Source organism: Perca fluviatilis, chromosome 2 (assembly GCF_010015445.1).
Source record: "Perca fluviatilis chromosome 2, GENO_Pfluv_1.0, whole genome shotgun sequence".
Classification (NCBI taxonomy): domain Eukaryota; kingdom Metazoa; phylum Chordata; class Actinopteri; order Perciformes; family Percidae; genus Perca; species Perca fluviatilis.
In genome coordinates, this window is record NC_053113.1 from 1,339,314 (window position 1) to 1,352,053 (window position 12,740).

General features: G+C 39.0%; 2 protein-coding genes across 2 annotated transcripts in view; both read right to left on the reverse strand.

The window, feature by feature from the left end:
- Positions 1 to 12,740, reverse strand: part of LOC120570713 (NACHT, LRR and PYD domains-containing protein 12-like) — a 565,262-nt gene that overhangs the window by 490,644 nt on the left and 61,878 nt on the right. The gene's annotated exons all lie outside the window — the stretch shown is intronic.
- LOC120570742 (zinc finger protein 883-like) overlaps positions 1 to 12,740 on the reverse strand; it is a 340,678-nt gene that overhangs the window by 326,094 nt on the left and 1,844 nt on the right. Inside the window, exon 2 of the mRNA XM_039819255.1 lies at positions 12,114 to 12,266. Within this exon, the coding sequence (XP_039675189.1) occupies positions 12,114 to 12,206 (93 nt within the window). The 5' untranslated portion in view covers positions 12,207 to 12,266. The remainder of the gene's footprint in view (positions 1 to 12,113; positions 12,267 to 12,740) is intronic.

A 12,740-nucleotide genomic window follows, 5' to 3' on the forward strand; every position in this document is an offset into this window, starting at 1 on the left:
AACTTCTCGTTTGTTTTGGTTTAGGATGCAGAAAGTAGTGGGGTGGCGTGTTTTTGCCGGTGTTTGCACTACACAGATAGCTAATCCCTTTGTTTAGGATTGTACTCAATGACATATATAAAATTGTACTACCCGGCCAAAGCCGTCAGTTCCCCCATATATAAAAAGTTCATTGGCTATACAAAACGTCAGTCATTGGCACAACCGGTTACGATTGGCACAAAATAAAGGGCGTGCACCTTCTTTCACCGCCAGGGACTCGGTTAGCTATTCTAGGCTGTAGAAGAGGCCAGGAAGGTCCTATTGGTTCAAGTGAGGTGTCAATCGAAAGGTCAGAGTTCAGGGGCCATTTTGATAGTAGATACTGGCAAAAAAATATATGCAAACAAGATTTACTCCAGGAAATACAGTAAAATATTAAATAACTGCCACAAAATTTGAAATTTAAAAACAGCTGTCCGTGGATATATTTTAATGTCATAATATGTTTGGACTAAATCATTTAGTGGATTTGATCGTCTGGACCTTTGTCAATGTAACAAGACCGTTTTTGTCAGAATATTATGGATCTGTGGATTACAATGAGGCTTCAAAGGTGAGTTACCTCAATTTTGTAGTTGTTTGTTACTCAGACAGAGGCGATGATTGTACCTGCTGTTGTTATCGTGTCTTGAAATAGTTTGTATCAGTGAAATCACAAGAGTTGTAGCTTTCCAAAGATGTGTGGCATGAGTGACTACTTAAAAATAGGCCGTCGGAACGTTAAGGGGTTAAACCCTGGACTTGCTCTCACTCACAATTTTCAATCTTCATACAATAATTTATGACAAAATGAAGGAAAATATGTGCCGGTTGCAGACATGTTATTATGGAAGCAAATGTACTTTTCATAACTTTAATATTTCAGGCAAGTTTCCCCATTCAAATGATTGGCAATTTAAAAACTAAAACATTTGCTCACTCTCTTCAGTTTTACTTTCAGTTAGAAATTCCATGTTAACTTTGAAATAACACAAACCTTTCATACATTCTGGGTATTTTTCATCATTTAAATGCCATTCAAACTTTTTGAAATACATACATTCATTTGATGTTAAAATAAAAGGTAAAGTTATTCTGGTTGTTGTAACTTGTGATAAATAAACAGATATTAAAATGTAGCCTACTCAGTTCTGCTGCTTTCAGTATTTTTGCTAAAAAACAACAAACTGCTCAGAGAGCTATAGCTAGCTTCCTCCGAAGAGACCTCTCCAGTTAACAAAAAATTATTAAATTTAAATCAGTCAAAAACATTAGCTTTGTAAGACCATAGAGTATGTTATATACATGTCATGACGAAATTCAAAGTGTAAATATACGCAATGTATGTCGAAAGCCAATGGAGCCCCGCAGGCTGCCCATATCTCTGTGCCCGAGTAGCAGTGCTTCGGCTGTGCTTCCACACAATATAGTCCCAAGTAAATAACAGCCTAGAAAATCGCCTACTCTTAAATCTGGATTGCTATTTTTACTCGTAAATACGAAGGCCACAAGAAGTAAAAAGGTTTCGTTTTTGTTGTTGTTGGGTCACTTTTACTCACGACATGCTACACGGACACAAAGGATTCCATTCATTACGCTAAGCTAAGCTAGCCACGGCACGGCCGGACTAAGACAATGCGTGCACTGAGACAAAAATGCGTTATTGTCTAATTTACTATAATATTCTCTGAAGATATCAAAATTATGAATTGAACCCATAATCGAATTATACAAGTGCTAAAAGAAATAACTGAAAACATGTCTTATATTTTAGATTCTTCAAAGTAGCCACCCTTTGCTTTTTTTGATAACTCTGCAAACCCTTGGTGTTCTCTCAATGAGCTTCATGAGGTAGACAACTGAAATGGTTTTCACTTCACAGGTGTGCTTTGTCAGGGTTAATTAGTGGAAGTTTTTCACTTATTAATAAAAAAGCAAAGGGTGGCTACTTTGAAGAATCTAAAATATAAGACATGTTTTCAGTTATTTCACACTTTTTTGTTAAGTACATAATTCCATGTGTTCATTCATAGTTTTGATGCCTTCAGTGAGAATCTACAATGTACAGTAAATAGTCATGAAAAAAAAGAAACACATTGAATGAGAAGGTGTGTCCAAACTTTTGGCCTGTACTGTAAATATAGAGTAGACGGCAAATAACCAAATTTCAACAAACGGTGGCGTATTCTTTTAAAGTGGTATTGCACAACAGTAGAACTTATAAATCCAGGATAACCGATAAAGCTACCTAGTCTGATCAGAGCATCCCGGCGTTCTGCGTTTCACAACGGCAAAGCCAGGCTGAGGAGGAGAGACTAGGTCGAGTCAGGCTGAGGAGGAGAGACTAGGTCGAGTCAGGCTGATGTAATTCAGATAGATGAGCGTTCACGGCTTTCCTTATCAGACTGTGAGGTTGATAACAGATTTATTGATGCTAAAATGGAGAATACACATTGTTCATACTTTATACAGAGTGAGCAGCAGCTTCTTGTGGAAGTATGATAACATGAAACACATTATTTGTAAAAAAGAAACACGGCCGCTGTAATGAAACAGCGAGAGAAAGCGTGGCAGACGATCATGGACCGACTGAATGTGTAAGCAGCCTAAAAATATACATTTACTGACCACTGCTCTGAACTGAAACCATCATAATCATACCATTCAAGGATTAGGCTACTAATCATTTCTATAAAATAACAGTTGTAGCTAGGGCTGCACAATATATCGTAAACGTTGTGTTAACTTGAAACGTGTAAACGTGCATTCAAAGTTATTGTAGAATATCCTTTTCTCATCCGTTTTTGTCATTTAACAGCAATTTACTGGTGAAAAAGTTATAATTGTTATGTTCAGGGTTCGTACACCTTTTCCAAGTTCAAATTCAAGCACTTTCAAGGTCCATTTTAAAGCTTTTTCCTGCAATTGCACCACCGTAAAATATAAACCAATACATAGTAAAAATGATTGTTTAGTGTTTTTGTCACATTAAAAAGACAATACTATAAACAGACAAAATTGTGTTTCGTAATAGCAGAAGGATCAGATATTTAAGCAAAACACAAGTTTTATTTTTCAAAATGTATCACTGAGTAGAGTGTGCTTGCTGTCTAACCTGCCCGAGTCAATGTAAAAACAATTACCCCCAAACAAAATCACTCGACAGGTTCACTTCATTAACCCTGAATTATCACCTTTAAAATGTTTAATCTCTTCCTGGTTCATAACACACATACAGCAAGACAGCTATGGAGAGGAGCAGGAGTGTGGGGAATGACATGCAGCTGGGTCATTCCAATGTTTATGCTAAGTAATTAATGTCAGTCTTTTCACACTATTTTTTCCAAATTTAGGGCATGCTGTAGAAACTTGTAATGGTTCAGTCATATTGACTTGTTTGTCTTCCAACCTGCAAAGTTTGGGCTGCCTATGAATTAATATCCAAATATTGCTTCCCAGATAATGTGATTTTCAAGGCTGTAAAACTGAAGTAATTTCAAGGGCTGAAAATATGAAGACAGGATTTGAACAGAAATATTTTACAGGCCTTAGTTTTGGGACACATTCTTGATATAGACAAGGTCTAAACAAAATCTTAGACAGTGCAACAACAACCTGTAATTCCATTTTAACCCTGAAGACTCTGACAGTGCACAGGCACCTGTCTGATAAATAGCCTATTTTAACGTACTTCATTGCCAAGACATATAGATACTGGAATAGAGCAGTGTAAATATTGCATAAGGCCATCGTCAACCTTACAGTAGGCTACTTGTATGACACTCCATCTGAAACGATTTCTGTTCAGCAATCAACGATTGTTGTTATACACCGGGCTAACGTTTGCAGGTTTTAATTTGCGGGTAGTAACGATACAGTTACTGTGATGTAACTTTGGCTATGTTCACTGCATATTCCACAAATGAATGTGCCATAATGGACATGCAATACTAACATTACATTATCACACCAAGTACTCTCAGTCACTTAGCTAGCCTGCGAATTCCTAGCTAGAAGTTACTAGTGTAAACGGGGATCACGGGGAGCGGGCCAGGGAGATGGCTTCGTGGGGTCGTTGGATGGATCCTGTGATTTTTCGGGTCCTTCTGCGACCAATTCGGGAACTTGTGCCTCACGTGTCCCCATAGTGACGCAGAGTGTAAACAGAAAACGACTAAATTCAGGGATTGCGAAGAACAGGAAGTGGGAGGTATTTCAGACTGTCAATCATTCGAGAATAGTGTGGGACCCTAAGGCTAAAACAAAGGGACTTCTGGGAGGTCATCTAAACAGAAGTATACTGTCTAAAAGTGAGCAAATTCAGCATCTGTTACTGGATTCAAACCTTGACTTCCTATGTTTATCTGAAACCTGGCTTAATCAAAATGCTCCATTAGCAGCTCTGAATGTTCCTGGTTATAACATCTACAGGAAAGACAGGGAGGGATCAAAAAAAGGGGGAGGAGTGGTGGTTTATATAAAAAGCACATTAGAGTGTCACAAGATCCAGTGGTCAAATTGTACAACATTAGAATGTTTAGGTCTTAATATCAGCCTTTCACCACAAATGTCCTTTGTCCTTGTTGTAATTTACAGGCCTCCCTCTGCAGATAACGGCTTTTATGAAAACTTTGAGAAGCTCTTAAAAGAAAGCAATCTCAATAAAGAAATTTTAATTATGGGCGATTTTAACATCAACTGGGAAGATAAACCCTGTAGAAAAAAGCTCAAACTAATTACAGACAGGTTTGATCTAACACAAGTTATCCGTGGGCCAACAAGAATAACAAACTCTACCAAGACGCAAATCGATCTCATATTTACCAACAGACCAGAAAGAATTGTAAAATCATTCAATATGTTAACAGGCCTATCAGATCACAATCTAACCCTGGTCAATAGGAAGCTTAACAAAAAACGCTTCCTTTCCTGTGCTAGTGGAATAAAAGAAACTATTGCAATCCCCAAAAGTAAAATTCAAAACTTTATAGCTGCAGTTAACCAAATTCAATGGGATGAAATTTTGCCTTTGGTTGATTATGAAAAAGACAGCCAAATATTTTTAAAAACGCTTGAGAAAACTATTAAAGAATTCTCACGAAAAATTAAGGACAAACAACACAAAAACACTGTACCCTGGATAAACCCAGGCATCATAAAACTCATGAAAATGCGAGACCAAGCCCTACAAATAGCAAATAAAACTAAACTGACTCATGACAGAGGACGTTTTACTATGTTAAGAAATAAGGTTGTAAGAACATTAAGACAAGCAAAGGCAGATTTCTTTCTCACTATAATCGAAAAATCTAATGGAAATGCTAAAATAATATGGAACCAGCTAAGAAGAAAAAAAAAACGTTTTTCCCCCCATGACAGTCCCCCCATAGAACAAAATACTATAGAAATTAAATTAAATGACCAACTAACAAATAATATTGAGGTTGTAGCGGAGGCGTTCAATCACTATTTTATTGATTCTGTAGCTAACATAGCAAGCTGTTTTGCACCTGAGAATATATATACTCCTCCAATAGACGCTTGTCAATCAGTTCTCAGTTTAAGAAACATCACAGTATCTGAGGTATCAAAGACCATTAAATCACTCAAATCCTCAAGATGCAAAGATATTTTTGGTATGGATACAGTGATGCTCAAGGAGCTTATTACATCAATCACATGCCCCATTACCAAAATTATCAATCTCTCTATATCACAAAATATGTTCCCAAGCAAGTGGAAATCAGCTATTGTTGCTCCTATTTTCAAAAGTGGAGATCCCCATTCCATGTCAAACTATAGACCTATCAGTGTATTGCCCACAGTGTCTAAGATTGCAGAGAAACTGATAGCAAAACAAATTATTAACCATCTAAATACCTCGCCCAATGCTCTCCACCCTATGCAGTTTGGCTTTAGAGCAAACTACTCCACCGAGACTGCGACTTGCTTTTTTACTGAAAACATCAGAGCTCTGTTGGACAGAGGTGGGGTTGTTGGTGCTGTGTTCCTTGATCTCAAGAAGGCCTTTGACACCGTCAATCATAAAATCTTGTTATCAAAACTACGGCATTTCAATTTCTCCTTAAATGCGCTTAAATGGATTGAGTCCTACCTCACTGAACGCTTCCAACATGTCCGAGTCCAGTCATATAAGTCAGAGGCCCTCGGTCTGACCACTGGTCTCCCTCAAGGATCAAATTTAGGACCATTGTTGTTCTCACTTTATATTAATGACCTCCCGTCCGTCTGTTCTGATTGTTCTGTGCAGATGTATGCTGATGACACCGTAATCTATGTTCATGGTAGTAATATCCCTCAGGTGGCTGAGAAGCTCACTAACACCATGCTTAATATTACAGCTTGGTTACAACAATCCTGCCTGCAGTTGAACACATCAAAAACAGTAGCAATGTTCTTCAGCAAGTCCCACAGAAACTTTAATGTTGAGCCGGTTGTTTTAGTGTCAGGAGAAAGGTTGCAGATCGTGTCTGAATACAGATATCTGGGTGTATCAATTGATTCTAAGTTGTCATTTACATCACATGTTAAACAGGTCTGTAATCGAATCAAATTCAACCTCAGTAATTTTAGATACATTCGCCATCAAATGTCTACACAGGCAGCAAAAATGTACATGCACTCGATGATCTTCTCACATATCACTTACTGTTTACCCATTTGGTCACAAGCTAGTGTAATATCTCTGAAACCTCTGCAATCACTTTACAAACAAACTGTTAAAATCCTGGACAAAAAACCAAACATTTCTCATCATTGTCCAATATTACAAAAATACAGATTTCTTAACTGGGAAAATATGGTTAAATACTCAAATCTATGTCTTGTCTATAAAATTATTAACGGTTTATCATCCCCTCCTTTACACCAGTTTGTCAACATCAGAACAGCCGATCACAGTAGAACTAGAGGTGCAGCGAGGGGAGACTGTATCATCCCATTCAGGAAAAGTGTATTTGGCCATACTTCCTTCTCTGTTCGAGCTGCTACAGAGTGGAACCTCACCCCCATAACCATCAGAAATCTAAACACTTACAGTACATTCAAGATCCAGCTAAAGAAATGGCTCATTGATAATCAGAACTGTCAACATTACCATTAACTCCTTGACCTACTCACGCTGCCCCCTGTTGGCTTTTTGACCCTGTGTATGTATATGTGTTTGTGTCTTTGTCTAATGTTTGTCTGATTGTGGTCTGTTGTGCTCCCATTGTACATTTTGGCCTTTATAGTACCTTTTATCAAATGTCTTAAATGTTATACTGTTATGTAAATGCGTAATTTTATATTCTTTTAGGGTGACTTTTTTACCATCGGTCTAGAGACTGCAGATGAAAAATAGACTTCTGGCTAACTCTGGCATATTGGCAGAAATGTTTATTAATATGCACTGTCTCTGTAATAAACTAAATAAAAAAAAAAATTAAAAAAAATCGGCGCTACCCAGCGCTAACGTGTACAGTAGGCTACAGTTGGCTTACTTGAAACTTACTTCATGTGACTCGAGAGCGCAGACTCGCCCATTGGGAAAAGCTGCACCTCTTTTTTGCAGACTTCACAAGAGGCAACTCATAGGGTCTGTCCCAGTTTAATCCAGAATTTCTATTTTTCATCTTCCAGCCAACGTTCATTGAAACGACAACCTGCCGGCAGTGATATTACGACTCCCACTATGGCCACGCCCTTCAATAGCATTTATTGGCCAGGTGTCCATGATGCTTTCGCAAGGTAGCGTAAGTGTGACCAATCGGCTATCCTAACCTTAACCACTCGAGGTGAAATGCTTTACCCCAACCAATCGAGCTGCTTCCTAGGGCGGGTCTTGGCGTGGTGGCAGATCGCAGTCACACATGCACAAGTGCAGGTTTAATTTCCTCCAACATTTTATTTCTCCATTTAATAAACAAACTATTCAGTAAGTTAGGTATTTGTTGTGAAAGAAATACAGTTACAATTCCAAGCATTTTCAAGGATTTCAAGCACCCGTACAAATCCTGTATGTTATTATTAGGTTGTCAGCATCAACGCGTCAATCGCAATGCGATTAAGGGCCAAGCATAACGTGTTACGTTTTTTTTTCTCTTTTTTTTTTTTTAAAAACGCATTAATCGCATGCCACCATTTATACATTTCTTTTACACTTCACTCAGCTTCCCGTTGTGCCCAACAGGCTACTATTTTGACCCTTTCCCGCACTTTTACTTATCATCAAACTGCCATACTTCCTCGTAACACATCCTGCTGCTGCAGGCTGCAGCATGATGGAGAAATGCAGCAGCGACACAATTCTGAATGGCGCTTTTTATTTTCCAAAACTCCTGGATGGCTCAGTAGACAAGTCAAAAGCAACATGCACATTCACCGAAGCACGTCAAGCTTGAGCTACCACCTACGAGCTAAGCAACCAGTTAACATGACTCAGGTTGATGCTAGTGGGCTGAAGTAAAGCACTATTTTGGAGAGTGCTACTCGCCGACCTGTTGATGAAACCAAATTTAAAAAAATTACTACAGCTCTTGCGAAATGGGTGGCAACTAACTGCAGATCGTTCAGGATCGTAGAAAACTCGGGTCTTACAGACGTACTACGGTTGCCATGTTCTGACCCGTCTTATACATTGCCGTCGAGCGGGACAGCAGCCCCACGCACACACAGCCTGTACGACATGGAGAAAGCAGCCCAACTGGAACTGCTGCAAAGTGCAAACGCTGTCTCATTAACCGGTGATCACTGGATGTCAGTGAGTAATCAAAATGATATAGAAGTTATTGCACACTATATTGACTCTGGTAAGGATAAGGATTTTTAAGTTTTTAGTTAGGTACTTGGAGGAATTGTGCAATAATGACAGATTCACACATTGTTCTTTTGTTTACAGTAAAAAAATAATAAACAAATACAAATCTTCAAGTCAAGTTCATTCATGCATTCATTTGATTCCCAATCAAGATACACTGGTAAGAATTGCTTTCCATTGTTAATATGTACTTAAAAACAGTTCTGAAATGCAAAATAATAGAATTTTAATCATGTGATAAAACATGAAATTAATTCAGCGATCGCGATTAAAAAAATTTTATTGTTTGACAGCCTTAGTTATTTTTACAGTTTTAATAAATTATTTAAATTCCTCGCTTTTCTGCACTATATTATTATTCGTTAATATTGAGATTAGATTTATGGGACTCTTCAGTCTGGAGTAACCTCTTTCCTTCGCTCACCTCCTCCTCCTTCCTCTTGCTCCCTCGCTCCTCTGAGTCTCCCGAGGCCTCACTGACAACTTTCCTCTTGCCCTTCTTCTTCTCCTTCTTCTCCTCCTTCTCCTTGTGTTTCTGCATGTACTCAGTGATAAGGTCAACGTCCAGGTTGTCTTGCGGCTCCCATGTGTTATCCTCACTGGAAAGGTGGGTGCAGACAGAAGAAAATCTCCTCAGGCTTTGTTTTTAGGCAATACATTCTCACTCTAATTGCTAATTCATATTGTTCCTTTTTTCTATTGTCATTTTGTAACGTTATTTGCAGGTCTGCAACTTAGTGTCAAAAGACTTTCAACTTTGAGGGCATGATACAATGCTGAAATTTATGCTGTAGATTATCTGCAATTTTTAAATGAACAAGATACTATATAAATATATAGAGAACACCAAGTATTAATATTATAGACTAATACTTACTCTGAGAACCCCTTCCATTTCAGCAGAAACTCTACTCTTCCGTTCACCACTCTGCGGTCCAAAATTTTCTCCACCACATACTCCTTCTCTTCCTCCTCCTTCACTGCTGCCGTTTCTGCAGCTGCAGGAGGAGCTGCAGGCTGCTCCTCATCCTTGGCCTTCTTGCCCTTCTTTCCTGCTCCGGTCGCCAGCTTGACGTCTGCTGAGGGCACCTTTGGTAGACCCAAGGGGGAAACATGCAGAGATAATGATACAAGGGTTAGAAGAACTAATGGGAGGTGGAAGTGAATTATAGTTTACCATGTTTTACTATATTCAAATTTTCTGTTTGAATGGAGAAAATGCAAGGGCTGATGAGGTGACGAATCCATAGGACTTCAGAGTGTGAAGTATCTCCTGCATTACAGCCACAAAATTCATTAACTGGATCTACAAGCTACATGCACAGTAGCCTTAATCAACCAGAAAATTGCCAGATGTTCCTCGCTTTGCAAAACTCAGTTCATTTCGGAAAACAAAAACAAAACTATGAGCTAGCAAGCTACATGCTGAAAATGGCAAGTTTAGAACAATGTTTTGATTGTTCAAGAAGGCAGGCCTGGTTGGTTCTTTCATTTTATATTACATGTGGCTAGGGTTGGGTACCGTTCACATTTTTACCGGTGCCAGTAGCAAAACCTGAAATTTGGTTCTGGTACCCAACGGTACCTTTTTTTTGGTACTTTCCCTTTGTAATAACAAAAAAAATTAATTCCAGTTGTAAAAATTATTTCAAACCTATTTATCCTAGAGTATCTTCACTCCATCTTACCTGTGTGTTTGTGTGTGTGTGTGTGTGTGTGTGTGAAAGCTGAGCTGCTGTCTGTCAACATGCAGATGGCGTTTCTTCTATCGGGGTGAAAATGTTCCACCTAAACAAGTTCCTTCCTGAGACTATTTTGCAGAGCCAAAGTCGTTGCGTCCGGAGCTTAGCGCAGCCCAAGACGATTGTGATTGGTTTACAGAAATGCAAACAAGCCAAAGTGTTTTTTCTCCTATCCCAGAATGTCTGAGTAAGTGCATGTGTGAGACCGATCGTTGATGTGTCAGAACAAAGGAACAAACTATTCTAAACCGTTCAGGAACCAGACTTGAAAAAGTCGAGCCTCCGAAAGAAGCAATAAATCCTGACAGATGAATCAGTAAACTTGAACTGGCTGAGAATCTATCTACATAACAGGCAACAGTTTGGGAAGATGGGTGAAAACATGGGCTTAATCTTAGCACAGTGTTTCCATTTCAGCTCAGTGTGAGAGTCTTTACTGTGTTTAGCTGTCCTTTATGGCCACTCTGCTTTCTCTCCTCTCCGTTGATCTATTCCACAGACAGTTCAGAAAGCTCTATTGTCAATAACGTAAAAAAGAAAAAAAAGTTTGTCTAATCCACTATCTAGGTTTTGTGAAATAGCCCTCTGTTACTTTAGAGTAGTTGTTGTGTCCAGGGGGCTATTGCACATAACCAGAATAAGGGATTAAGCTGGGATATTCAATTTGTCCTGTATAGTTAGTTCAATATTGTTGTTGGATAGTTTGATTAATAATTTTTTTTTTGTTTTTTTTTGCGGTCAAAAATCCTTGATTATGCGGCACGTTTTTTTTTTTAAATGCAATGGAATATGCGGGATTTTTATGCAATGAAATTGCGGGAACTTGCAAAAATTGCAGGAACTTGCAAACACTGCGGTTTGATGAAAAAGAGAAAAAAAGTGATTCCCCAACACACTCGATGTTCACGTCGCTTAATTACGTCACTTCATAACGTTCCCATGGCAACAGAGGAAAATGGCTACTCTTGTGTGAAGTAAACGCAACATTTTTCACCCTTCTTTTAAGATATATTATGTGACTTTTTTGCAAAAAAAATTATGAATAAGGATTATGAATTGATGCAAGCCACGCATATTTTGCGCGGAAATCGGCAATTTATGCGGGTAAAGTGCAGCGTATTTGAAAAAATGCGGCCTCCGCATAAATATGCGGACTTTGGCTAAGTTAGGGAGGTTATGGAGGAAGTAAACATTTTCGCTTTTATTTCAAAATGTTTATGTATGGCAGCCATAACATTAATGAGCAGGTGCTGAGGAGGAGAAGAATGAAGAGAAAGAGAGCTGCTGCTCACTCTGTATATTTCTTTTTACTATATCAGCCTGACTCGACCTAGTCTCTCCTCCTCAGCCTGACTCGACCTAGTCTCTCCCCCTCTGCCTGACTCGACCTAGTCTCTCCTCCTCAGCCTGACTTGGTCTTCGTGAGACACACCAAGCCAGGGTGCACAGATTAGTCTAGGTCAAGCCTCACTTCATCAGTTATCCTGGATTTATAAATTCTACTTTTGTGTGATACTCCCCTGAACACTGACCTGAACATGGCTGGTATCAGAGTCCCAGTCTGCTGCTGGTCTTCTGGGGACCTTGTTGCTCCGTTGCTCCCGTTTATGGTTGTCCTCCTCCATTCCTCTCTTGTCCTGAAATCCAGCAGATGTCCACTGGGGCTGCTGGACTCACTCTGGATTCTGTTCAGTACAAATCAAAGCACGCAGAGATATTCAGGAGCTGCTGTCTCCTCTCCTTTTCCTCACATCCACACACAACTAAAACAACAGTCGGCAAACTCAAAGCAGCGGCTGGAAAACTGTTCCATTTCCTTCCTCGCTACACAATGAACTCGGAGTAGTTTGGAGAAAACAGCATTATATTAAACTGGGAATAAATATAAACAACTGCACAATAAAAGGTCAACATTATATTTTTTTTAAACTAAATTCACTCAGAGCATTTCAGGAAAAAGGAAACTCAATAAAAAGTGATTTTGCCGACACTAGATATCAGTCCAAAGCTCCCCACTATATGTGATTAAAGTGCTGCGAGCTGTAAGTTCACCACTTCTACAGAAGGCAGAAGATGACGTCATCTCGGAGACAGCTGTCTTCCTGTCTCACTCAAACTCCGTTGTTTAGGTGTGCTAACTTACACTGACAACTTTACTG